The sequence below is a fragment of the Nerophis ophidion genome, linkage group LG10 (genome assembly GCF_033978795.1).
Source record: "Nerophis ophidion isolate RoL-2023_Sa linkage group LG10, RoL_Noph_v1.0, whole genome shotgun sequence".
Lineage (NCBI taxonomy): Eukaryota > Metazoa > Chordata > Actinopteri > Syngnathiformes > Syngnathidae > Nerophis > Nerophis ophidion.
In genome coordinates this window covers 10,791,764-10,816,980 of record NC_084620.1, presented here as the reverse complement: position 1 = coordinate 10,816,980, position 25,217 = coordinate 10,791,764, and the positions used below count along the sequence as shown (strand labels likewise).

The following is a 25,217-nucleotide window of genomic DNA, read 5'->3' as shown; positions in this document are numbered from 1 at the left end:
CTACAGTGCTGTGTGTCTTACATGACTGAAGACAAATATGTGTCAGCTGGAGGGATAATGATGTGTTTGTTGTGTAAAAGGATCCGATGAGGGCAGTGAGGGGGTTTTAAAAGTTAAATGCTGACTGAGTATTTTTACTTTGTCCTGCCTGCATGTTTTTCAATCATTTGTTTGTGTGCACTTTAATTTTTTTTACACCTACTTGAGAACCTTTCGTCCATATGTGAAGGACGGCGTGCTTGTTTTATGCTTCTGTGTACTTTCGAGACGCATAGCCTTGACAAGTAAACATTGCTGTTCGGGAGCAGTTATTATATTCCTGTGTATGTTATATATGGTATTGAGCACATACAGCTACTTTAAAGCTTGTGTGGTGTCCTTAATTCAACGTTTTCCCCACACCGTTGTTTATCTGACATTACTTTTTACATGAACTTGGACGCACCGTTTCCAGCACACGCTCAGGCGAAGCCGCGCCCGGAAAACGTTTCCATGACAACCGCAGTTTTTCCGGGTCTTCATGAAGTCTGCGCGCGCATGTGCACCCTCCCGCCCCTTCTCAATAGCACTCTCACGTTGACTGCTGGTGTAGTTTGATGGCAGGAGGCGCAACCACACATTTATGGAGTTAAAAGCAAAACAATGACGCGGAGACTCTTGCAAAAGTAAGTTTTTATTTTTTAAAATGTAATAGAAGCGGGTTCGAAAATGTGGTAGGAACTTAATTCTGTTGGAATTCGACCTCCAGGTCATGTAGTTGATTGTCTACCTTTTATGCTACATATTAGCATGCTAATTGTGAAGAGTTTTGTTTCAAATGTGCTTGATTTTGTTTTATTTTTTAAAACTTGTCTTCTCCAGCCACACGGGCGATTAATACTTCTGATTTATATGCCCACATCTGCTGTAGTTTTTCTTTATAAGGTGAAGCATGTGATACTTCAACCGTTTATTATTGTTATTATTTTTGTTTTGGATGTATTTAGTGTTTACACCACATTAGGAGCTGATATAAAGAAGACAGAAGAGGGAATATTGGGGACAAAAGGAGAACAACATTAAAAACAGCATTTCCTAACATAGATACACTAGCTACTGTACAAATATTTTACCAGTGTTCATGAAAAATGAGTGGAAATAAACAGGAATAATCCAGTACTGATGTTGCAGGCACAATACCAATGTGAGCAATTTGCAAGCTGCGCAACCGCATTTTGCAAATTTGTACAATGCGCAATCTTTTTGCAAATTGCTTCCAGCTATATATTTGAATAATGTGTGGTGCACATTTTGCAAATCAATGGGCGCAAATACATGTTTTTGGTGTCAAAATGATTTATTAAATACTTATGTAAATCTATTCATTTGTAGTCGGGACAATATAACTGAGTATTGCCCTCAAATCAGTCCAACCCTAACCCTAACCCTAACCACTATAGAGTGTACATCCATGACTAAACTACTGACTAAACTACTACCACAACTTGGTTTACTATTTATAAAATATAATAATGTAGGGTTACTGACTAAACCATCCACAAAATCTCGTCTTAAATCTCGTCTTGCGATATGCAAATTGCTTGCGCACAATGGAAATGACGTATAATTTGCAAAGTGCGCGAGATTGGTGAAATGCTTACAACACTTACAATGATCATTGTTACGCTGTAATTAAATTAATGATATTACATAATAATATCTACAGTAATAGAGAATATAAATACAGTATTTACAATTTTTATCCCTATCAAATGGAATACATACATCAGATAAAACATTAGATAATGAGAAAAACCAAAAAGAAACAAAAATAAAGAAGTTAAACATTAACTTATAGAGAGTAATGATAATGATAAGAAGAAGTATTTCTTGGTGGTGTGCCTTGTTTTAGTTGATCATGTGAATGAGTATTTTTTATTTGTATGAGAGTAAGTGTGTACATATTAGGGCTGCAAATCTTTTGGTGTCCCACAATTTGATTCAATATCGATTCTTGGGGTCGCGATTCGATTATGTATCGATTTTTTCGATTCAACGCGATTCTCAAATCAAAAACGATATTTTTCCGATTCAAAACGATTCTGTATTCATTCAATACATAGGATTTCAGCAGGATCTACCCCAGTCTGCTGACATGCTAGCAGAGTAGTATATTTTTTTTTAAAAAAAGCTTTTATAATTGTAAAGGCCAATGTTTTATCAACTGATTGCAATAATGTAAATTTGTTTTAACTATTAAATGAACCAAAAATATGACTTTTTTTTTATCTTTGTGCAAACATTGGACACAGTGTGTTGTCAAGCTTATGAGATGCGCTGCAAGTGTAAGCCACTGTGACACTATTGTTCTTTTTTAAAATTTTTATAAATGTCTAATGATAATGTCAATGAGGGATTTTTAATCACGGCTATGCTGAAATTTTAACTAATATTGATACTGTTGTTGATAATATTCATTTTTGTTTCACTACTTTTGGTTTGTTCTGTGTCGTGTTTGTGTCTCCTCTCAATTGCTCTGTTTATTGCAGTTCTGAATGTTGCTAGGTCAGGTTTGGTTTTGGAGTTTGATTGCATTGTCATGGTATTGCTGTGTATTAGTTTGTTGGATTGAAAAATAAAATAAATAAGTAAAAATTCAAATAAAATAAAAATCGATTAAAAAAAAAAGAGAATTGATTCTGAATCGCACAACATGAGAATTGCGATTCGTATTTGAATCGATTTTTTCCCACACCCCTAGTACATATGCAGGCAAGATATGTTTGCATAATCATGTAGGTTTATGTTTGCATATGTATGTATATTTATTTATCACTGACATTGTGTGTTCCAAGTTCCAAGTTTATTGTAGGTGTTATTCTACAATTTAAAGAAACTGTCCCTGAGGGCGATCTGGAGGTTTTGACCTTTGCGCAAGTGTACCTAATAAAGTGTCTTTGTTTGGTGTGTGTGTCATTGTATCTGCAAGTTGAAGATCCAATGTCCCTCTCAACTTCCTTCTATCCGGGAAATGGCAAAAAGCCGCTACCTGACCAGGGCTCAGGAAATCTGTAGAGACCCCTCCTACCCCCAGCAAGGACTGTTTTCACTGCTGGACTCTAGAAAGATGTTCCGCAGCTGCATAGCAGAACCTCCAGCTTCTGTGACAGCTTCTTCTCTCAGGCCATAAGACTCTTGAACGCATCATAGTAATCCCCTCCATTCCTCCAAAAAAGGATTAACTCGCTGGAATCTAAAGACAATACAACATACATCCATAAACGTGGATGCAAATGCTAAAGTGCAATATATTTTTTCTGTACAGTAATCTATTTATTTATATCTGCACCTTATTGCTTTTTTACCCTGCACTGCAACGAGCTAATGCAACAAAATGTTGTTCTTATCTGTACTGTAAAGTTCAAATTTGAATGAAAATTAAAGGAAATTTAAGTTTAACTTCACTTCAATGCAGCTGTTAGCTCTCGCAGCACTTAACAAAGCGTCTCCAAAAATGTTTTATTCCCTCAACCGGCTCTTCTTGTTTGTGATGCAGATGCTGACGGCACAGCGGTGTTGCAACTGCTGACAGGTGGCTGATAAACCATGGAAAGAGAAGGCTCCTTAAGGAGGTAAGAGCCACTCTGCCCTCTTTGCCAGCACAGAGAACCTTTTCTCTCTATTCATGTTCACCTTGTAACTCTGGATTGGCATTTAAGGGACATATTGAGAAGCGCAAAAGTCATGTTGATGCAGAAAATGCTGACATGCTGAACTTCACCACCTTGAGGAAATCCATTTATTTTGAAAATGTAAAATTGTTAGAAGGAAGTCTGATTCACCCATCAGATAGATAGATAGATAGATAGATAGATAGATAGTACTTTATTGATTCCTTCAGGAGGGTTCCTTAAGGAAGATTACAATTCCAGCAGCAGTGTACAGAGTTGAGATCAATTAAAAAAAAAAAAGTAAATAATGGGGGTTTAAAAGGAAACAAAATAGAGAAATATTACAAAAAATAAAAACAATGGGAATAACAATATAACAGTAAAATAAGAATATAACATATAATATAACAAGAATATAACTCTATTTACTTACCTCCTGCAACTACTTATTCCCTTAATTCATTTTTAGGAAAGATTAGTTGTGTTGATGCAGAAATAGTGACACACTAACTTCCCCATTTCTTTCACTTAAAACGTTCATTTTAAAAAAGTTCAGTGATCCGTTATTTTATAAAAGTAGTCCCGTTAGTGCAGAAATACTGGCATGCTAACTTTACCACACTGGGGAACCTCACTCCAGTCTCTACAGCAGGGGTGCCCATACCTTTTCTGCAGGCGAGCTACTTTTCAATTGACCAAATCGAGGGGATCTACCTCATTCATCGATATCATTTATATTTATTTATTTATGAAAGAGACGCTTTTGTTAACAAGTTAAATGTGTTTGATGATAATAAAAGTATGTGTAACACATAGATGTCTTTCTTTCATGAAGACAAGAATATAAATTGGTGTATTACCTGATTCTGATGACTTGCATTGATTGGAATCAGACTGTAGTGATGATAATGAATGAAGGAGTAAAAAACTCCTCCTTTCTCTACAATACCACATGAAAGTGGTTGGTTTTTGGCATCTTATTTATCCAGCTTTCATACACTTTACAAGAAAAATATTGGCGGCAAATTCCGTAGCTTGCTCGCTTGTGCACGCCAGCTTTCCGAGACTCTTATTTTGTTAGCGCAGGCAGCATGAAGCAGCGCTTTGAATGGGAAGATAGGAATTGTGCAGTCGGTCTTTAGAGTTTTGACGGAAGGTATGGCGCGACAGTCTGTTGAAATAAAAAGTGTTTCTCGCCTTCCTGTCAGTCATTTTTTCTTAATAATGATCTCGCAGCTGCCAGCGTCATCTCACAAGACCCTCGGGTGACGTCTTGGTGAAGATTGATGATCGCTAATTTTTAGGTCAATTTTTAGGTCAATTTTTTTAAAAGCCTGGCTGGTGATCAACTGACACACCCTGCGCGGTCGACCGGTAGCTCGCGATCGATGTAATGGGCACCCCTGCTCTACAGCTATAGATTGACATTTAAATAAATGTTCTGTAATCCATTATTCAGCAAAGTAGTGGCGTTGGTGACAATAACTGGAACGCTAACTTAACCAGCCGAGAGAACCTCCCTCCATTCACTTAGAACTCCTAACTGGCATTTGAAGGAACATTCCTTGAGCCATTATTGAGGCAAGCAGTCACATTGGTGCAGAAATACAGTCATGCTAACTTCACAACACTGGGGAACCTCACTTCATTATCGGATTGTCATTTGGTCCATGGTCCTTGGTCCTTGGTCCATTACCGGAGAAAGTAGTGGAGTTGGAGCTGAAATAAAAGCATGCTAAATTCACTACTTTGGGGAACCTCACTCCGGCCCCTCCCTCTCAAATATAGGATGGCGTTTGAAAGAAAGTTATATAATCCATCGATGAGATTTAGTAACTTGCTAACTTCACCACTCCAGGAGCCTCACTCCATTCACCTGTCTGTCTGCCTTTCATAAATAGGGCTGCAGTATTTTACATAAAAACAAAAAATTAAATGGTCCAGCATGAAATATGTTTATTTACTTTCTGTATTGACATATATGGCAGTGACCTGCATCCCTGCTTCAAAATAAATAAATGTTGTATGCCCAACTCTACTAGGACATGCTTCATTACAGACATTCCTTTTTTGTTCCACACATTCCCAAGTGACCTCATCCGTGCTTTCATTCGTGCCAAAAATCCTTCGTTGTTTACTAATTAAAACGCTTCCGGTCCCGTCAGCACCAAAATAACGTTAAGATTTATATGTAACATCCTTCTAAACCTCAGCAACCATGCAGCACACAGAACCGAAGAGGACTTTTGTGTCACTTTGAAATGTTTCCCTCTAGGCAGCACTTGAACCTCAAAGGCTTGCTTTGTTGGGCCTGACAAAAGCTCACATGGCCACCGACTGATATAGACTGTTAAAGGGAAACTCGGAGAGGAGTGGGAAGAGGAGGCCAGGGGACATGTTGCTACCTTGTCTGCATAATTTAACCGGTACTTATCACTGCCTTGTCTTTTTGCTCTCTTTTGGATTTCGAGGAGTCTCCACAGCAGGTTGAGGCTGGCCGGTGGCTCGTCTTCCAGTTTGACTGACCTCTCAAAGACACCTGGGGGAGGAGGTTCAGTGGAGAAAGTGGTGGCAGAGGAGAGCAGCAAAGGAACCCAGCAGAGAAGAGCTGGGGCCAATGCCACATGGAACAGGTTGGAAATGTCACACTATTAGTGTTTTATTTCATACAGCGATCTGCCCTGAGGTGCTCCAAGATGTATGCATGGTGCGTTAAAGGGAACACACACAAATGGACTTGAGCATGGAAGCATTACCACTTTCTTCCTCTCTGCCCCTTAATGCATCTTTTCAGCCATTTTTGGAATGTAAGACCAGCAAAGAAAGGCTGATTTAGCAGACCATAGGAGGTACAATCCCATGAAACTTTTTGGAGCTTATGTCCTGTCATGTAGTGATTTATTAAAGAAAAAATATACATATCAAATGAAAAATGTACATAACATTTAAAGTAATACTGACAAAGCTGGAGTAAAAGAAGCTAATAACATGATGGGCTTAAGTGACGGACACTGTATTTTTTTTACTGTCCATTTTGCTGCAGTCTTGTGTCCAAAAGTCAGTCTTACGCAAGTAATTGTACTGAATTGGAAATAACGACTCTAACGCCTTTGTGGAAAGTTATGTGTAGTTCTTTTAAATGCTAATCCAAAATGTCGGTACAAAAAAAACTCAGCCTTATATGTCAGGGAATATTAGATAATGATTCTGATGATGAGAGAAGTGGCCCATTGTTTACTTACATTCATTTATGCAGATTTAAAAGGTTACAATGACGGATATTACCAGATATGTTCCAACAGAACATTCTTGAGCATACAAATTGTTTGGCCTGCGTATGCAGTTTAGTGCCTATATACTGAATTGCATGACCTAGTTTAAAGGGGCCCGATTTTGCTAAAACAACATTCGTTGTCTATTGGTACCTGCTGTTGTGTATTTGCGATCTGCATAAATCTCGTTAATGTGAAATCAAACTATAAATGAATTGCGCTGATATTTATTAAACAATTGCCTTCCTTCATACTTCCGCAAAAGGAGTTGTTTGGAATTTGTGACGTGTCCTGCACTGTGACGTCAGCAGATATCTCCATATCTGGTATACATTTACCAAAAGTGTTTTGCAGTAGTTCGCCGTTGTAGTCCGACACTGTAGTCAATAAGCTCCTTCTTTTTCTTTATCCTCTCGTTGTGGGGCAGACTGGCTCATACATTAGATAGTACTTTATTTATGCACATGCATCCTCCGCTCTTGCCATTTCTCATGTACAGTAGCGTATAGTTTGAACTTATATCTGTTAGTAGACTCGATATGAAAGAGCTAAAAACTAAAACATGGCTGAAAGGGAAAACACGGTCGAATTGGAGGCAAGTTAAGAGGACCGCCCTCAAAACGGTGCATTCTGAAGAGACATTCAGAAAGAGGCTTGAAGATGGTCTGTAAAACATAATCTGTGCAACATTTTGACCAAAGCACCACCATTGCATGTTATGTAGACCAGTGGTTCTCAAATGGGGGTACATGTACCCCTGGGGGTACTTGAAGGTATGCCAATGGGTACGTGAGATTTTTGTAGAAATATTCCAAAAATAGCAACAATTCAAAAATCCTTTATAAATATATTTATTGAATAATACTTCAACAAAATATGAATGTGAGTTCATAAACTGTGAAAAGAAATGCAACAATGCAATAATTAGTGTTGACAGCTAGATATTTGTGGACATGTTCCATAAATATTGATTATAAAGATTTCTTTTTTGTGAAAAAATGTTTAGAATTAAGTTCATGAATCCAGATGGATCTTTATTACAATCTCCAAAGAGGGCACTTTAATTATGTGTACAAATCTTTATTTATAATTGAATAACTTGTTTATTTTTTCACAAGTTTTTGGTTATTTTCATATCTTTTTTTCCAAATATTTCAAGAAAGACCACTACAAATGAGCAATATTTTGCACTGTTATACAATGTAATAAATCAAAAACTGATGACATAGTGCTGTATTTTACTTCTTTTATCTCTTTTTTTCAACCAAAAATGCTTTGCTCTGATTAGGGGGTACTTGAATTAAAAAAATGTTCACAGGGGGTACATCACTGAAAAAAGGTTGAGAAACACCGATGTAGACCACAAGGAAATGTTTGAAATGTAGAAAAAAAATTACAATATCCATCCATCCATTTCCTACCGCTTGTCCCTCTCGGGGTTGCGGGGGGTGCTCTAGCCTATCTCAGCTGCATTCGGGCGTAATTGGGACAAGTCGCCACCTCATTGCAGGGCAAATTATAATATGACCCCTTTATATCAAACTATCTTTCAATCCTGCAGTCATTCGACTGTATTTAGAAAGGAATGGCAACATTGTCTCCAAGATGTGGATAGTTCCTTTTAACTTAAATCCAAAATGACAGGAAATGTTTGTCGTTGCTACATTAGCATGCCTGAGAGTGACATAGCTGCCATTGTAATTTAGTTTAATTTTCCTTGTCACGTGAAGGCAATTGATGATCATACTGTTTATGAATGTTCTCATATTGTGATGATCATATTGTGTCTCGTCAGCATCCACAATGCAGTCATCTCTGTGTTCCAGAAGAAGGACCTGGGAGAGAATGAGCTCTTCATTTTGAATGAAGGTGTCAGGTAAGCGCTCCCAGTTCAGGTCTTATCTGTGTCAGCAATAGAAAGCTGTGTTGCTGCTGATAACAAAAAAATACTCAGTGGTTGCTGTGGCTTATGTGTACCGAGTCATTTCCTGAATGAGCTGCTGTTTAAACACTACAGCCTGCTCAGGGCTGATTCCATAATACATGTATGTGTCCATAACGTGTGCTTTTACAGGCAGCTGCTGAAGACAGAGCTGGGCTCCTTCTTCACTGAGTACCTTCAGAATCAGCTGCTGACCAAAGGCATGGTCATACTGAGAGACAAAATACGCTTTTATGAAGGTAAAGCATAGCTCCCCGATCCCTGCAGCAGTCAGTAATTAACTCGAGTTTTTGAATAACTTGGTTGATTGCCCGACTTTACAAGCCAAATACCTATCTCAGCATTCCCTCCTCAGTGCAATCAGGAGAAAAACAATAATTGACTAAAATCCCTGACGCCAAGCAAGTTAATGCTTGTACTGTGAGAACACCCAGCATCTGTTTACCTCTTATATCCTCTTAGGAACCACCGTTTTCAGTAGAGCTGTCTCGATATAACTTTTTTTAATACATTACAGATATTGCAGCCTTGAATATTGGCCGATACTAATGTTGACACAAATCATACACGCTTTTACAGTGGAGCCTTGATTTACGAAATCAATGGGTTGTTGAACATGGTTTGTAAATCGAAAAGTTTGTATGTAGAAACATAGTTCCCCGTAAGAAACAATGTCAACATAAATAATTGGTTTTAGCTTCGACAAAAGTCCATATTCTATTAAAAGAATGCATACTTTGAAGACACTATATTGGATCAAACATGACAAGGGAGTAGTGGTTTACCATTCTATTCATTATCAAAATAACACAACAATGGCAAACCGAACTGTCAACGCATGCAGGCACACAAAAGTATTTTTGGCGCTCTCACGTGTGGCTATAATATTTATAATACAAACCCCGTTTCCATGAGTTGGGAAATTGTGTTAGATGTGAATATAAACAGAATAGAATAATTTGCAAATCATTTTCAACCCATATTCAGTTGAATATGCTACAAAGACAACATATTTGATGTTAAAACTGCTAAACATTTTTTTTGTTGCAAATAATCATTAACTTTAGAATTTGATGCCAGCAACACGTGACAAAGAAGTTGGGAAAGGTGGCAATAAATACTGATTAAGTTGAGGAATGCTCATCAAACACTTATTTGGAACATCCCAAAGGTGTGCAGGCTATTTGGGAACAGGTGGGTGCCATGATTGGTTGTAAAAGCGGCTTCCATGAAATGCTAAGTAATTCACAAACAAGGATGGGGCGAGGGTCACCAATTTGTAAGCAAATTGTCGAACAGTTTTAGAACATCATTTCTCAACGAGCTATTGCAAGGAATTTTGGGATTTTACCATCTACGGTCCATAAAATCATCAAAAGGTTCAGAGAATCTGGGGAAATCACTGCAGGTAAGCGATGAAATTACGGACCTTTAATCCCTCAGGCGGTACTGCATCAAAAACCAACATCAGTGTGTAAAGGATATCACCACATGGGCTCAGGAACACTTCATAAAACCACTGTCAGTAACTACAGTTGGTCGCTACATCTGTAAGTGCAAGTTAAAACTCTACTATGCAAAGCGAACGCCATTTACCATCAACACCCAGGAACGCCGCCGGCTTCGCTGGGCCCGACCGAGCTCATCTAAGATGGACTGATGCAAAGTGGAAAAGTGTTCTGTGGTCTGACGAGTCCACATTTCAAATTATATTCGGAAACTGGGGACGTGGTGTTCTCCGGAACAAAGAGGAAAATAACCATCTGGATTGTTATAGGCGCAAAGTTCAAAATTCAGCATATGTGATGGTACTGGGGTGTATTAGTGCCCAAGGCATGGGTAACTTACACATCTGTGAAGGCACCATTAATGCTGAATGGTCCATACAGATTTCTCAAGCAACATACGTTGTCATCCAAGCAACCTTATCATCGACGCCCCTGCTTATTTCAGCAAAACAATGCCAAGCCATGTGTTACAACAGCGTGGCTTCGTAGTAAAAGAGTGCGGGTACATTCCTGGCAACCCTGCAGTGCCAGACATTTCTCCCATCGAAAATGTGTGGCGCATTATGAAGCGCAAAATACGACAACAAGACCCCGGACAGTTGAACAACTTAAGCGGTACATCAAGCAAGAATGGTAAAGAATTCTACTTTCAAAGCTTCAACAATTAGTTTCTTTAGTTCCCAAACGTTTTTTAAGTGTTGTTAAAAGAAAAGGTGATGTAACACAGTGGTTGGTGAACATGCTATTTCCCAACTGCTTTGGCAGGTGTTGCAGACATGAAATTCTAAGTTAATTATTATTTGCAAAAAAACATTTTTTTATGAGTTTGAACTTCAAATATCTTTTCTTTGTAGTGCATTCAATTGAATATGGTTTGAAAAGGATTTGCAAATCATTGTCTTCCGTTTATATTTACATCTAACACAATTTCCCAACTCCTATGGAAACAGGGTTTGTAAAAAGGTAGAAGGTAAAATTATTTTTACTCTGCTGTCTGTGAATGGCAGACGATGTGCTCTCACGTGCCAGATAAGTTAGGGCAGGCAGAGAGAGGAAAGTGCGGGGAGGAGGGAGATATGTGTGGGTTTCCTCTCCTCTCTAAGTTTAAGTCCACAGTCAATCCCTCCTTCTTTCCAGGCTGTTGTGTTTGCTTTCTTTAACCCATATTGAGTAAGCAAAATAGACCAAACTTGGTGAATGGCAGGAAACGAAACGCATGCTAAATCGAAGAAAAGGCGACCGAATAATGGACTGCGTAAACAGGTTGTAACGTAGGGGCCCCCTCCTCTTTAAAATGGCCGCGCCCTATGTGTACTGTCCTGCACAGAAAGTGATGTCATCAAAATGGCAGCGCCCTAAGGTTTTTCGCAACACACAAAATGAACGAATGAAGTGTTCGTACAATGAGACATGGTTTGCACAAATAGGCTTACATATTTTCTAGTCAGGGTCTATGCAGGTTTCAACAAGTCATATTTAAGACTTTAAGACCTTAATAAATACAATTTAAGACCATTTTACATCCATACTGGCAATAAAGAAAAAATAATGCCACAAGAGATGAGGAAGGATAATATTCTCCCAACAGAATTGATTGATTGATTGATACTTTTATTAGTAGATTGCACAGTTCAGTACATATTCCGTACAATTGACCACTAAATGGTAACACCCGAATACGTTTTTCAACTTGTTTAAGTCGGGGTCCACGTTAATCAATTCATGGTACAAATATATACTATCAGCATAAGACAGTCATCACACAGGTTAATCATCATAGTATATACATTTGAGTTATTTACAATCCGGGGGGTGGGATGAGGAGCTTTGGTTGATATCAGTACTTCAGTCATCAACAGAGAAATGGACATTGAAACAGTGTAGGTCTTACTTAGTAGGATATGTACAGCCAGCAGAGAACATAGTGAGTTCAGATAGCATAAGAGCAAGTGAATACATTAGAAGTACATTTGATTATTTACATTAGGTTATTTATAATCCGGGGAGATGGGATGTAAATGGAGGAGGGTATTAGTAAAGGGTTGAAGTTGCCTGGAGGTGTTGTTTTAGAGCGGTTTTGAAGGAATATAGAGATGCACTTACTTTTACACCTGTTGGGAGTGCATTCCACATTGATGTGGCATAGAAAGAGAATGAGTTAAGACCTTTGTTAGATCGGAATCTGGGTTTAACGTGGTTTGTGGAGCTCCCCCTGGTGTTGTGGTTATGGCGGTCATTTACGTTAAGGAAGTAGTTTGACATGCACTTCGGTATCAGGGAGGTGTAGAAGATTTTATAGACTCAGGCTCTGTGCAAGTTGTTTTACTCTGTCCTCCACCCTGAGCCAGCCCGCTTTGGAGAAGTGGGTTGGAGTGAGGTGTGATCTGGGTTGGAGGTCTAAAAGTAACCGGACTAGCTTATTCTGGGATGTTTGGAGTCTAGATTTGAGGGTCTTGGAGGTGCTGGGGTACCAGGAGGTGCAAGCGTAATCGAAAAAGGGTTGAATGAGAGTTCCCGCTAGAATCTTCAAGGTGCTTTTGTTGACCAGAGAGGAGATTCTATGGAGGAATCTCGTTCTTTGGTTGACCTTTTTCATTACCTTGGTTGCCATTTTATCACAGGAAAGATTAGCCTCTAGAATGGAACCTAGGCAGGTGATCTCATCTTTCCTGGTGATAACAATGTCACCCACTTTTATAGTGAAATCACTGACTTTCTTAAGGTTGATATGGGACCCACATAGGATGGATTCCGTTTTACCTAAGTGTATGGATAGCTTGTTGTCAGCGAGCCAGGTGCAACTATTAAGGAGTTCAGCACTGAGGATTTGTTCCACCTGTGACTTGTCCTTGCCGGATACCAGCAAGGCCGAGTCATCCGCCAACAGGAACAATTCACAGTGGCATGCTGATGGCATGTCATTTACAGTACGTAAATTAGGAACAGTAAAGGTCCTAGTATACTGCCTTGGGGGACTCCACAGCTTACTGGGAGGGGAGGGGACACAGTGCCGTTCACCTCTACCACCTGTTTCCTCCCCTCCAAGTAAGATTGCATCCAGCTCGATGAAGTTTCATCAAATCCGATTGCTCTGAGCTTATCTAACAGTATAGCGTGGTTAACGGTGTCAAAGGCCTTCTGAATGTCCAGCATGACCACGCCGCAGTATTTGCCCGCGTCCACCTCATGTTTTATTTGGTCGGTCAGATAGAAAAGGCATGTGTCAGTGCTAAAACATCTTACGACTAGCTGCTACCAGAAAATGTTGCAGACATTTATTGACTGGGCTCATCAACTGTGTCCGAAATTGTCTCAGAGGTGAGTCGTGGAAAAAAAGCGTCATTCACTTTGGCCTGATTTTAATATAAGATGCTTTGGTGGCAAAATGGATCGTTGTAAATAATATATGCCGAGTGTGTTTTGTGTGATACGAGTACACAAGCTCATAACATTTAAACTTAGCTCTCAAAGGCCTGGCAGACTGCAGGTCAGTGTAAAACAAGATGTGATCCAAAATGGCCCGTGGGCCGCACTTAGGACACCAGTGGTTTACTGTGTTTCATTTAATGCAAGTGCAAGTACAACATAAAGAGTTTAAAGATTATGAATGATTTTTAAAACCGGTGAAACCTATAAAGACGTGATTGGGAACATCTGCCACTCTATTCTGAACCCGAGTGGTGTTTTGTTATTAGACTTTTTTGCTCGTCACATATTGTCCATAACAAACACAATCTTTAAACATAAAGGTGTCCATATGTGCTCTTGGCACAAGGACACCTTAAGCCACAGTTCCATAATCAACTTTGTAGTTGTGTTATCAGATTTGCGGTCTCATGTTTTGGACAATCGGGTGAAGACAGGGGCGGAGCTTTCTACCGATCACCCCCTGGTAGTGAGTTGGTTGCGATGGTTGGTAAGCATGCCAGACAGACCTGGCAGGCCCAAACGCATTGTGAAGGGAACGTATAGCAGAGTCTCCTGTCAGAGAGAGTTTCAATTCCCACCTCCGGAAGAACTTTGACCATATCACGAGAGAAATGTCAATGAATGTTCTCATTCATCCAGGTCATTGTCATCTCAGGGAATTCAATCGATCGCAACTGGACTGCTTGATTTGTCTTGAAAGATATTTTGCCGCTCATCCTAGTAGGCTACATCAGTCCGTGCTCATAGACTTATATTGGTCAGAGGTGGTCCTTTTGGCTCATGGGACACCGGAGGCAGCAGATTCTTGTTCACAAGTGAGGGAAGAGTGGATCGTGAGACCAACAGGCGGATCCGTCCGGTATCTTCAATAATGCGGACACTGTATCGATCCGTTGTGGTGAAGAAGGAGGTAAGGCAAAGCTCTCAATTTACGGGTCGATCTACGTTCCCATCCTCCCCTATGGTCATAAGCTTTGGGTTATGACCGAAAAGAAAAGATCATGGCTACAAGCAGCGGAAATGAGTTTCATCCGTCGGGTGGCGGGGCTCTTTGTTAGAGATAGGTGGAGAAGCTCTGCCATCCGGGAGGAGCTCCAAGTAAAGGCGTAGCTCCTCCACATCGAGAGGAGCCAGATGAGGTGGTTCGGGTAACTGGTCAGGATGCCACCCAGAAGCCTCTCTGGGGAAGGGGTTTAGGGCACATCCAACTGGTAGGAGGTCATGGGGAAGAACCACAACACGTTGGGAAGACTATGTCTCCCGGCTGGCCTTGGAACGCCTCGGGATCCCCCGGAAGGAGCAGGACTAAATGGCTGGGGAGAGGGAAGTCTGGACGTCTCTGCTTAGGCTGCTGCCCCGCGACCTGACCTCGGATGAGCGGAAGAAGATGGATGGATGATATTTTTATTCTCAGTAAAGTTTATTATCACATAAAGTGCAGCATTTTTAGTTCCAACTTGTTGTGATGTCCTTCATCTCTCCTGAACAGTGGCGGCACACTGTGTTCTTCTTATGCACTCATATTTGTTTACATATTTCACTGGGAGGTGAAGTGTTCAAAACAGTAGAGCATCTCAGAGGATTGCGGCAGGACACTGGGTGGTCAGAGGGCGTCCACAATCTCCTCTGTACGTCACAAACATGATCGTCCAGTGACAGCTGAGGTGCTGCACAGCACCGTTGTCTGGACTGCATTGCACTTATGTCCCACTAATTATCTACAGTATACCCACACCAAATACTTCACCTTTTTTGTCCACTTAAAAGTAGACTACTTTGTCACAGGAAAATGTAGTGTGGTAAATCAGTATGCAGAGATGCAGAACAGAACAGGAAATTCCAACATGAATATATGTACTGCATTTTGAAGACCTCCTGAAATTGTCTCCGCTGTCTTTTTTATCAATGGATATCTTTGTTTTTGATTCATTTCAATTGTCACAAGTTACAACTTGCGGGTAAAAATAGTCCTATTATGAAAACACAATTGTTCACTGCAGAGAACGCTGGTTCTCATGAAGAAAAAAACAAAATGTTCTTTGAAGCACACGAGAAGTGATGCCTTTCATCCCTTTGCACAGCGTCCATGTTTTTCTTTGATCAAGTCCATGTTTGTTGGAATAGGTCAGAAGTTGTTGGACTCTCTGGCCGACACTTGGGACTTCTTCTTCTGTGATGTTTTGTCCATGCTGCAGGCCATCTTCTATCCTGTGCAGGTTGGATGACAACTATCACTGCACAAGTTTCCTGCATACAGTATTTTGTAATGCTGTGTGTGTGTGTGTGTGTGCAGGGGAAAGAGCCATCGGTGCGTCAGCTGGCACTGCTCCACTTTAGGAACACCATTACCCTTAACCTGAAGCTGGACGAGGCTTTGGCGAGACCTCGAGCACGAGTGCCCCCCTCCATCATACAGATGCTCCTCATACTTCAGGTGCACACATAAGTCTACATGGTCTATGGGAAGTGGCAGAATATGGCATAAGTGTGTGAACGTGATGTATAATGTAAACCGCTTTGGGTATCTTTTCAGGTATAGTAAAGCGCTATAGAAAAACGGACCATTTATCATTAAAAGTTGTTTTTCTTGCAAAGGGGGTCTCACAGGAAGTCAGCTCTGTGCGGACAGTCTTCCCATAACCTTTAACCTAGCAGTTAGTTTTCAACTGTAAGTTTTGTTACGGCATTTTGATTGTGTGGTTTCTTTTATGTGGAAGAAAAGCATTAGCAGATTTCAGCATTCTTTCATGCGCAAGTTGTTTTGCTTTGGTTTAGTGGCCATGACTTTAATGTGGTTTGTTGCTCTAATGTGGCTATGACTCACACCCACTCTCGCTCCTTCCCCACTTATGAAGCCGGGTAAATGTGTCTCCTGGAAGCCATTACAACACTTATTCCTTTGCTAACGTCAGAATGTTTATTGCAGGGCGTGCACCAGTCCAAAGGCGTCACAGATGACTACCTGCGCCTGGAGTCTCTCATTCAACAAGTAGTCTCGCCATACCTTGGGACCCATGGATTATATTCCAAAGATGGTTCGTCCAATCAGCACTGTTCTTCATGTCTGTTAGGTATGCAATTGACCCTGAGTAGCTACCTTTTTTTTCTGTTAATTGTTATCTAAAAATGTTGCTTGCCAGAGAGGCGTCTTCAGCGTTCTGGACTGTCCAAGTCTGGCAACCCCCCCACAGCAAAGAACCCAGTAGTGCGCTCCAAAAGCTACAATGTTCCCATGCTGACCCCTGTCGTGGAGCACGACGTGGACTTGTCGGCAGGCGGGGGCGCTTCTATCAGACGCCACTCTGTGTCGGAGATGACTTCCTGCGTGGGGCAAAGCGCCTCTGTGGGTAATTCTGGCATTGACCACTCAGGTAGGACAACACTTTGGTACATGTCATGTAGACACATGAGAACTAACCCACTTCCTGTCTTCCTTACAGGTACCTCTAGTCAGAACACCCTGGTCCAGCATCTTTCCCACTCCATTCTTCCAGAGTCCTCGCCTCCAGAAGATTGCAAGCACTGCAAGGGCTCTCTGGTGTCAGACTCCCCCGTGTCCTCCTTTGTTCTGGCTCAGGACACAAGCTCAGGCCTCAGTCCAACATCCAGTCCAGAGATTACAGCAGATCACCACATCCCTGAATCTTTGGACTCAGAACCTGAGCATGATGGCATCTTTCTGAACTTCTCCAAAGCCTGCGATGGAGGTGCAACACACAGCAGTGTAGCCTGACAGGTGACAAGCCAGTACCCTTTTAGCGTATTTAGTTAATCAAGGGAATCAGCAAATAATCCTACAGGCATTAGGATAACATATTATTAACAGTATTTATTAAACTGAACAGCTAAAAAGTATTGCACAGTGCCACCTAGTGTTCACTCCTATACCTGTATATTGTATTACTGCGCCTTCAAACATGCTGACTGATTAGAATGATGACAGAGAGAAAATTAAAGCTGTTTATTCTACATTTAGCAAATTACATTCAAGTCTAAGTGCGAATACATGGAGATGATAGTTTTCAGAAAAATCCTCACATTACAACCTCATACATGTCTAATAAGATGTCAAGCTGGAATCATATAAAACATTCATAAAGCCGAACCCAGCTCAGCTTAAACTATGATCAGCGTATAAGTCTCCATTTCATAATGTAGGCCATGTAACATCCAGGCCAGATATGCATGACGTCACTAAAAGCCACAATCAGCGAAAGACGTCACTATCACGTGACGTCAGAAGGCGAGACTCTCCGTGCTGCAGCGTGAAGAAGGATTGTGGTTTTAGCTCTTTCTCCTCCAGAGCTTCTTGCAGGCGACGTGGCGGCTCCAGATAGTGCTGGGTAATAGACAAAAAGGGTTTCAGAACTAGTTTGCTTTTAAGCTTCTTTTCCCAGCGTACAAATACTCATGCCGCTTAGAAAACAAAGGGTATTTTGTCAGCAACATAATGGTGATGATACACATAGTTTCACCTCATAGGCCAGAGCAAAAGTCCCCCAGTGAATGGCAAGTGAGTGTTTGGCCTGAAGGTCCATGTGGATCTGCACCGCCTCCTCTGGGTCTACATGCTGCCCTTTCATCATGTCCCTACAAAAAAACACCATTATTCTTAGCCAAAGTCTGAAAATTTAGGAGGCACGAGTAAATAGGTGTTTACCTGGGAATATATGCGCCAATGGGGATTGCCGCCAGGTCGAACGGTCCAAAGCGTCGACCAATCTCTTTGAAGACTGGGCAGTATCCGGTATCTCCGGCAAAGAAGAAGCGGTGATCTGGACCCAGAACAGCCCAGCTGGCCCATAAGGACTATAGAAAGATGGAGGATATGTTAAGATGAAATTCTTCAGTCAAAGACAAGATAAGTAAGCCACCTTGTTGTCATCCATCGCGCTGCGTTTGCTCCAGTGTTGAGAGGGCGTGCACACGAACGTGATGTCATCGTGAGCCGGCACGCAGTTCTCCTCCCACCAGTCCAGCTCCATTACGTTCTCGCAGCCCGCCTTGGACAGCCAGTCCATCAAGCCAAGGGGCACGAACCTACAGACGCTCTTGGTAAGCGGCGTTTAAAGCCCTTTAAAGGGGAACTGAACTTTTTGGGAATTTTGCCTGACGTTCACAATCATTATAAAAAACGTGACGATGGATGTTTTTTTTCTTTTTTTTGCATTCTAAATATTAAATGCTGTCAAAAGTTTGCTTACAACGGAGCATATGGGAGCCATGCAATTCTGCCTACAAAGCCCCTAAAAATAATCCAAACACCTCCATTGAGGTTTTACATACATGATTTAAGTCTATTTGTAATGTAGCGACGGGCACATTTCTAATTACATTTATGTATTTTGATCATTTTAAGCGTATGCGGCGCATTAAATTCAAAAACGCATCACAGCATTTGCTTTTTTTTTTCGTAATCGCTGATTATCACTCACTGCAGAATTTAGGAGAGCCAACAAACATAATAAAACATCACCTACAGTGGAAGGTCTGCTGTCATTAGGATGCCGACTGCTGGGATGTTCATAGTTTCTCTTGTTTTGAGGAAATAACATTAGAGGAATTGTTACAATGTGTAAATGGAATAAAACAAACAACATGTTTACTTGACCCACTTTCTGGGAAACTGATCAAGGAGCTCTTTGTATTATTAGGTCCATCAGTGCTAAATATTATAAACTTATCACTTTCCTCGGGCACTGTTCCCCTAGCATTCAAAAAAGCGGTTATTCATCCTCTTCTTAAAAGACCTAACCTCGATCCTGACCTCATGGTAAACTACCGACCGGTGTCTCACCTTCCATTTATTTCAAAAATCCTCGAAAAAATTGTTGCAGAGCAGTTAAATGAACACTTAGCGTCTAACAATCTATGTGAAACCTTTCAATCCGGTTTCAGGGCAAATCACTCCACGGAGACAGCCCTCGCAAAAATGACTAATGATCTATTGCTAACGATGGATTCTGATGTGTCATCTATGTTGCTGCTCCTCGATCTTAGCGCTGCTTTCGATACCGTCGATCATAATATTTTATTAGAACGTATCAAAACACGAATTGGTATGTCAGACTTAGCCCTGTCTTGGTTGAACTCTTATCTTACTGACAGGATGCAGTGCGTCTCCCATAACAATGTGACCTCGGACTATGTTAAGGTAACGTGTGGAGTTCCCCAGGGTTCGGTCCTTGGCCCTTCACTCTTCAGCATCTACATGCTGCCGCTAGGTGACATCATATGCAAATACGGTGTTAGCTTTCACTGTTATGCTGATGACACCCAACTCTACATGCCCCTAAAGCTGACCAACACGCCGGATTGTAGTCAGCTGGAGGCGTGTCTTAATGAAATTAAACAATGGATGTCCGCTAACTTTTTGCAACTCAACGCCAAAAAAACGGAAATGCTGATTATCGGTCCTGCTAGACACCGACCTCTATTTAATAATACAACTTTAACATTTGACAACCAAATAATAAAACAAGCCGACTCGGTAAAGAATCTGGGTATTATCTTTGACCCAACTCTCTCCTTTGAGGTACACATTAAAAGCGTTACTAAAACGGCCTTCTTTCATCTCCGTAATATCGCTAAAATTCGCTCCAGTCTGTCCACTAAAGACGCTGAGATCATTATCCATGCGTTTGTTACGTCTCGTCTCGATTACTGTAACGTATTATTTTCGGGTCTCCCCATGTCTAGCATTAAAAGATTACAGTTGGTACAAAATGCGGCTGCTAGACTTTTGACAAGAACAAGAAAGCTTGATCACATTACGCCTGTACTGGCTCACCTGCACTGGCTTCCTGTGCACTTAAGATGCGACTTTAAGGTTTTACTACTTACGTATAAAATACTACACAGTCTAGCTCCATCCTATCTTGCCGATTGTATTGTACCATATGTCCCGGCAAGAAATCTGCGTTCAAAGGACTCCGGCTTATTAGTGATTCCCAAAGCCCAAAAAAAGTCTGTGGGCTATAGAGCGTTTTCATTTCGGGCTCCAGTACTCTGGAATGCCCTCCCGGTAAAAGTTCGAGATGCCACCTCAGTAGAAGCATTTAAGTCTCACCTTAAAACTCATTTGTATATTCTAGCCTTTAAATAGAGTCCCTTTTTAGACCAGTTGATCTGCCGTTTCTTTTCTTTTTCTCCTATGTCCCACTCTCCCTTGTGGAGGGGGTCCGGTCCGATCCGGTGGCCATGTACTGCTCGCCTGTGTATCGGCTGGGGACATCTCTGCGCTGCTGATCCGCCTCCGCTTGGGATGTTTTCCTGCTGGCTCCGCTGTGAACGGGACTCTCGCTGCTGTGTTGGATCTGCTTTGGACTGGACTCTTGCAACTGTGTTGGATCCATTATGGATTGAACTTTCACAGTATCATGTTAGACCCGCTCGACATTCATTGCTTTCCTCCTCTCCAAGGTTCTCATAGTCATCATTGTCACCGACGTCCCACTGGGTGTGAGTTTTCCTTGCCCTTATGTGGGCCTACCGAGGATGTCGTAGTGGTTTGTGCAGCCCTTTGGGACACTAGTGATTTAGGGCTATATAAGTAAACATTGATTGATTGATTGATATATTCCCATTTAGGTGAAGAATGTCTCATAATCATCAAGAAGAAAATGAATGGGGGACGGGGGGTTCGAGTGTTTTTTTTTGTCATTTTCGAGTCCTAAATGGCTGTCTGAACTTACCAACTTGTCAGTATACCTACTCAGACTACTTCTGTCCAGGTGAGACGCATGATTTCTGATCTAGAGTAAACTTACAGGGAACAAGGAAGGGAGGAAGCAGCAGACCATTCGATAATGTAAACATAGGGACACACAGTAGTGATCACGGCGCCTCTATAAATAGTTTGTGTTAGAGGTTATAATACCACTTATACGTGGTTAATATTCAAATCAAGAAATGTAAATGGAGTATTATTGTCGGTTTTTGAATGGTTATTTATTGGATTTTGTGGGCGAAAAAGAGGAGTTCTCATTGGCACCGCTTTAAGCTGACTTTTATTCAATATTTAGAATGCATTAAAGTTGGTTATCATGTCTTCATAACGATTGTTAACGATAGACAACATTTATTAAAAGGCCAGTTCCCTTTTAAGAAAATATTAGTATGGTGCGCTTACCAGCGTAGCTCCCCGCCGAAGCGCGTGTTGAGGCTCGCCACTGTTCCAGCATCGAGGTGATCGTAGTGGGAATGACTGATGACCACAGCATCAATGCGGGGCAACTGCAAAACCAGAATCGTTTTAACTGAAGCACATAGATATTATTTTAAAAAGTAAGCACACCTGTTGCACGTTACAAGGTGGGCCTCTGTATCTTTTAGGACCCATGAACTGGAACGGTGATGCTCTCTGGCTAAAAATAGGATCTGTCAAAATATTCAACCCATCCAGTTCCACCAGAACTGAGGCGTGGCCCAGCCAGGTGACCCTCAAACCAGGGCCGGAAAGGGAAAGGTCCGGATTCTGGACAAAGTACGGCTCCATCACAGGTAGCTCGTTGTCAAGTGCCTGAAAGGAGAAGGACTTTAGGCATAAGAAGTGACTTCTTCCACCAGAAAGAAATGACACACCTCCTTACTGGTCGGGACATTGCTGTGGTTCTTGTCAAGCAAGAGGAACCGAAGCAGTGTGGGGTAGGAGGGGAAGCGCCATGTCGGCCAGGGGTTGGTGAAGCGGCCATGTTTGTCTCGACAAGACTTTGTCACCTCTTCCTATAATGTAAAAAGTTATTGATACATATTCATTTAACATTGTATTCATAACTGACCACCTCCACGCGGTAGTCCAGTCGAAAGCTCTTGCGTGAGGATCGGGACGAGCTGCTCCTCCTCTGGGCGTGAAGACCCGCTTCTCCACCCTCTGCCCCCCTCAAGACGCCATCATCCTGCAAATGTAAATGAACATATTATCTATTTTGGTGACCCATAATAGCTCATTTCAAGCCTTGTCTTGTAGTACCTCCACCGGGCCTTTCCTCTCCTCCAGGGCACCTTTGTCTGAAGATGACAACTTTTCCATGGGCTCACCTCCACATCTGAAATGAACACAAACTTACTTTTAAAAAAGTAACGAAGAGAAAGGATGATATCAGCATCACACAGTTACTGTGTAAACATGTGTGGGACATAATGTTGTATTTAAATGAATCCAGTCTTGTAAAATGCAAAACTGGAAGCAGACGTTAAACAGGTGTAGGCGGTGCATGCCACTCTTGCTAAATGTTTACTTGAAGGACAACTGGACGCAAAGCTGTCTGTAGTGATGTCCAACAGTGACTGAGAAGATGGATGGTCCATTCATTTTGATGAGGGGCATCCTGTTTACTGCACTGGTGCGTTCACTACCCACTGTATGTTAGTGTGGCTGTGCGACAACAATGGAGGCCTGTGGTTGGGAACCAAAACAAAGATGTGTGTAGTGTGTGCAACCATTTGTGGCTCCAAGGCTAAATGACAAAAGCAAACATTGCAGAGTTGACAGATGTGTCCTTTGTCCTTGTATTCTACTGTATTGGCAAGTTTAAAGGCCTACTGAAATCCACTACTACCGAACACGCAGTCTGATAGTTTATAAATCAATGATGAAACCTTAACATTGCAACACATGCCAATACGGCCTTTTTAGTTTACTAAATTGCAATTTTAAATTTCGTGCTAAGTATCCCGTTGAAAACGTCGGTATGATGACGCGTGTACATGACGTCTCGGGTTGTAGCTGACATTTTTTTCCAGCCCGATCCAAGCTATATGTAGTCTGCTTTAATCGCATAATTACACAGTATTTTGGACATCTGTGTTGCTGAATCTTTTGCAATTTGTTCAATTGATAATGGAGAAGTCAAAGAAGAAAGATGTAGGTGGGAAGCGGTGTATTGCAGCTGCCTTTAGCAACATAAACACGGTGTTTCCTTGTTCACATTCCCGAAGGTGAAGCTTTACTATGGAACAGAGCAGTCAAGCGAACATGGTTCCCGACCACATGTCAACCGGCAGGTTTCGGTGAGAAAATAGTGGTAATAAGTCGGCTCTTACCGTACACATGAGCGGAGCTTGCGTCCTCCTGCAGCTGCGGACTCTCTTGCCTCTTCCTACCAGACACTGGCGGTCACCACACCCGTGGCCACACCCCTCCGACTTTCAGGTACCATATAATCTCACTAAAACACTAGTAACACAATAAGCAGATAAGGGATTTTCCAGAATTATCATAGTAAATGTGTCTAACAACATCTGAATCGGTCCCACTGCCCTTGCCTTTTTTTTTTCTAGTCCGTCACTCTCACTATCCTCATCCACGAATCTTTCATCCTCGCTCAAATTAATGGGGAAGTCGTCGCTTTCTCGGTCCGAATCGCTCTCGCTGCTGGTGGCCATGATTGTAAACAATGTTCAGATGTGAGGAACTCCACAACCCCTGACGTCACGCGCACATCGTCTGCTACTTCCGGTGCAGGCAAGGCTTTTTTTATGAGCGACCAAAAGTCGCGAACTTTATTGTCGATGTTCTCTACTAAATCCTTTCAGCAAAAATATGGCAATATCGCGAAATGATCAAGTATGACACATAAATGGACTTGCTATCCCCGTTTAAATAAGAAAATCTCATTTCAGTAGGCCTTTAAAGGGGATGTTATTTGTGTCTCTATACAGAACAGACAGCTCTCGTTGAAAGGTGAAGGTTAAAAATAGGACTTGGCTTTTGTGTGGCAGAAAAGCTAAGCTAAAAAAGTCGAAGTAGTTCAAACCTACAAGATTTGGTTACCAAAAGCGGTAGTAGTAATACAAAATTAAATAAAAGCAGCTGAATACAACAGTGTCATACAACTTACCTGAGCGGTGAACGCAACTGCTAGCAAGCTAACATATTAGCCAAACAACCAGACTGTCGCGAGCTAACGCTAATCTAAACTCGACGACTCGTGTTGGGCAGATTACAAATAGCAATAAGCAATAAGCGAGTTTTTTTAAGCTACTTTATAAGAGGAAATATCGTCCAAGAGATCGCTATCAAGCTAGAGAAAGGTTTCGGTCGAGTGGAAGGCGGAAGGTGAAAGTCATTGGTCGATGGAGGGGATTAGTGACGTCATTGTAAACGTCATGAGTTCACATAACCACCGCCTGTCAATAGCACATCAGTCACAAGTTTATACTTTAGATATTATAAACAGTACCTTCAGGTATGTGTACAATGTATATCATTTTATGTATGCATCATTCTATGTTTTCAAAATATGAATAAGATTAAACATTTTACAAATTAATAGTATTTATGAATCAATGGGTAAAATCCAAGTAGTAGACATGTGAATATTTTGTCATTAAAATCAGAGAAAGTGATGTTCTTTTATTTTTCTTTATCTAAAAAAGAAACAGTTCATCCCCGCAATGAGTGATCTGGGTCAGT

At 41.3% G+C, this 25,217-nt stretch overlaps 2 protein-coding genes across 8 annotated transcripts; one reads left to right on the top strand and one right to left on the bottom strand.

The window, feature by feature from the left end:
• Positions 1-506: 506 nt before the first annotated feature.
• Positions 507-17,770, top strand: LOC133560135 (proline-rich protein 5-like). Of its 5 annotated transcripts, none has more exons than XM_061912276.1 (10): positions 507-665; positions 3,536-3,611; positions 6,125-6,283; positions 8,718-8,798; positions 8,997-9,103; positions 15,926-16,017; positions 16,095-16,235; positions 16,728-16,872; positions 16,942-17,172; positions 17,242-17,770. In XM_061912276.1, the coding sequence occupies exons 2-10, from the start codon at positions 3,586-3,588 to the stop codon at positions 17,532-17,534; spliced, it is 1,275 nt and encodes a 424-aa protein (XP_061768260.1). In that variant the 5' UTR covers positions 507-665; positions 3,536-3,585; the 3' UTR covers positions 17,535-17,770. The 5 variants fall into 5 exon arrangements, with proteins under 5 accessions (XP_061768260.1, XP_061768259.1, XP_061768261.1 ...); XM_061912275.1 differs by having other exon boundaries at positions 6,122-6,283; XM_061912277.1 differs by having other exon boundaries at positions 3,536-3,612; positions 6,114-6,283; positions 16,728-16,836.
• Positions 17,748-24,893, bottom strand: napepld (N-acyl phosphatidylethanolamine phospholipase D). 3 transcript variants are annotated; one of them, XM_061912271.1, is made up of 11 exons: positions 24,643-24,893; positions 23,041-23,198; positions 22,773-22,848; positions 22,585-22,698; positions 22,385-22,525; positions 22,098-22,322; positions 21,933-22,036; positions 18,676-18,841; positions 18,462-18,610; positions 18,277-18,391; positions 17,748-18,140 (listed from the first exon to the last, which is right to left on the bottom strand). In XM_061912271.1, exons 2-11 carry the CDS (start codon positions 23,127-23,129, stop codon positions 18,009-18,011), a joined length of 1,311 nt encoding a protein of 436 aa, XP_061768255.1. In that variant the 5' UTR covers positions 23,130-23,198; positions 24,643-24,893; the 3' UTR covers positions 17,748-18,008. The 3 variants fall into 3 exon arrangements, with proteins under 3 accessions (XP_061768255.1, XP_061768257.1, XP_061768256.1); XM_061912273.1 differs by lacking the exon at positions 23,041-23,198 and adding an exon at positions 23,846-23,978 and having other exon boundaries at positions 24,643-24,892; XM_061912272.1 differs by lacking the exon at positions 23,041-23,198 and having other exon boundaries at positions 24,643-24,892.
• Between the last annotated feature and the right edge of the window lie 324 nt (positions 24,894-25,217).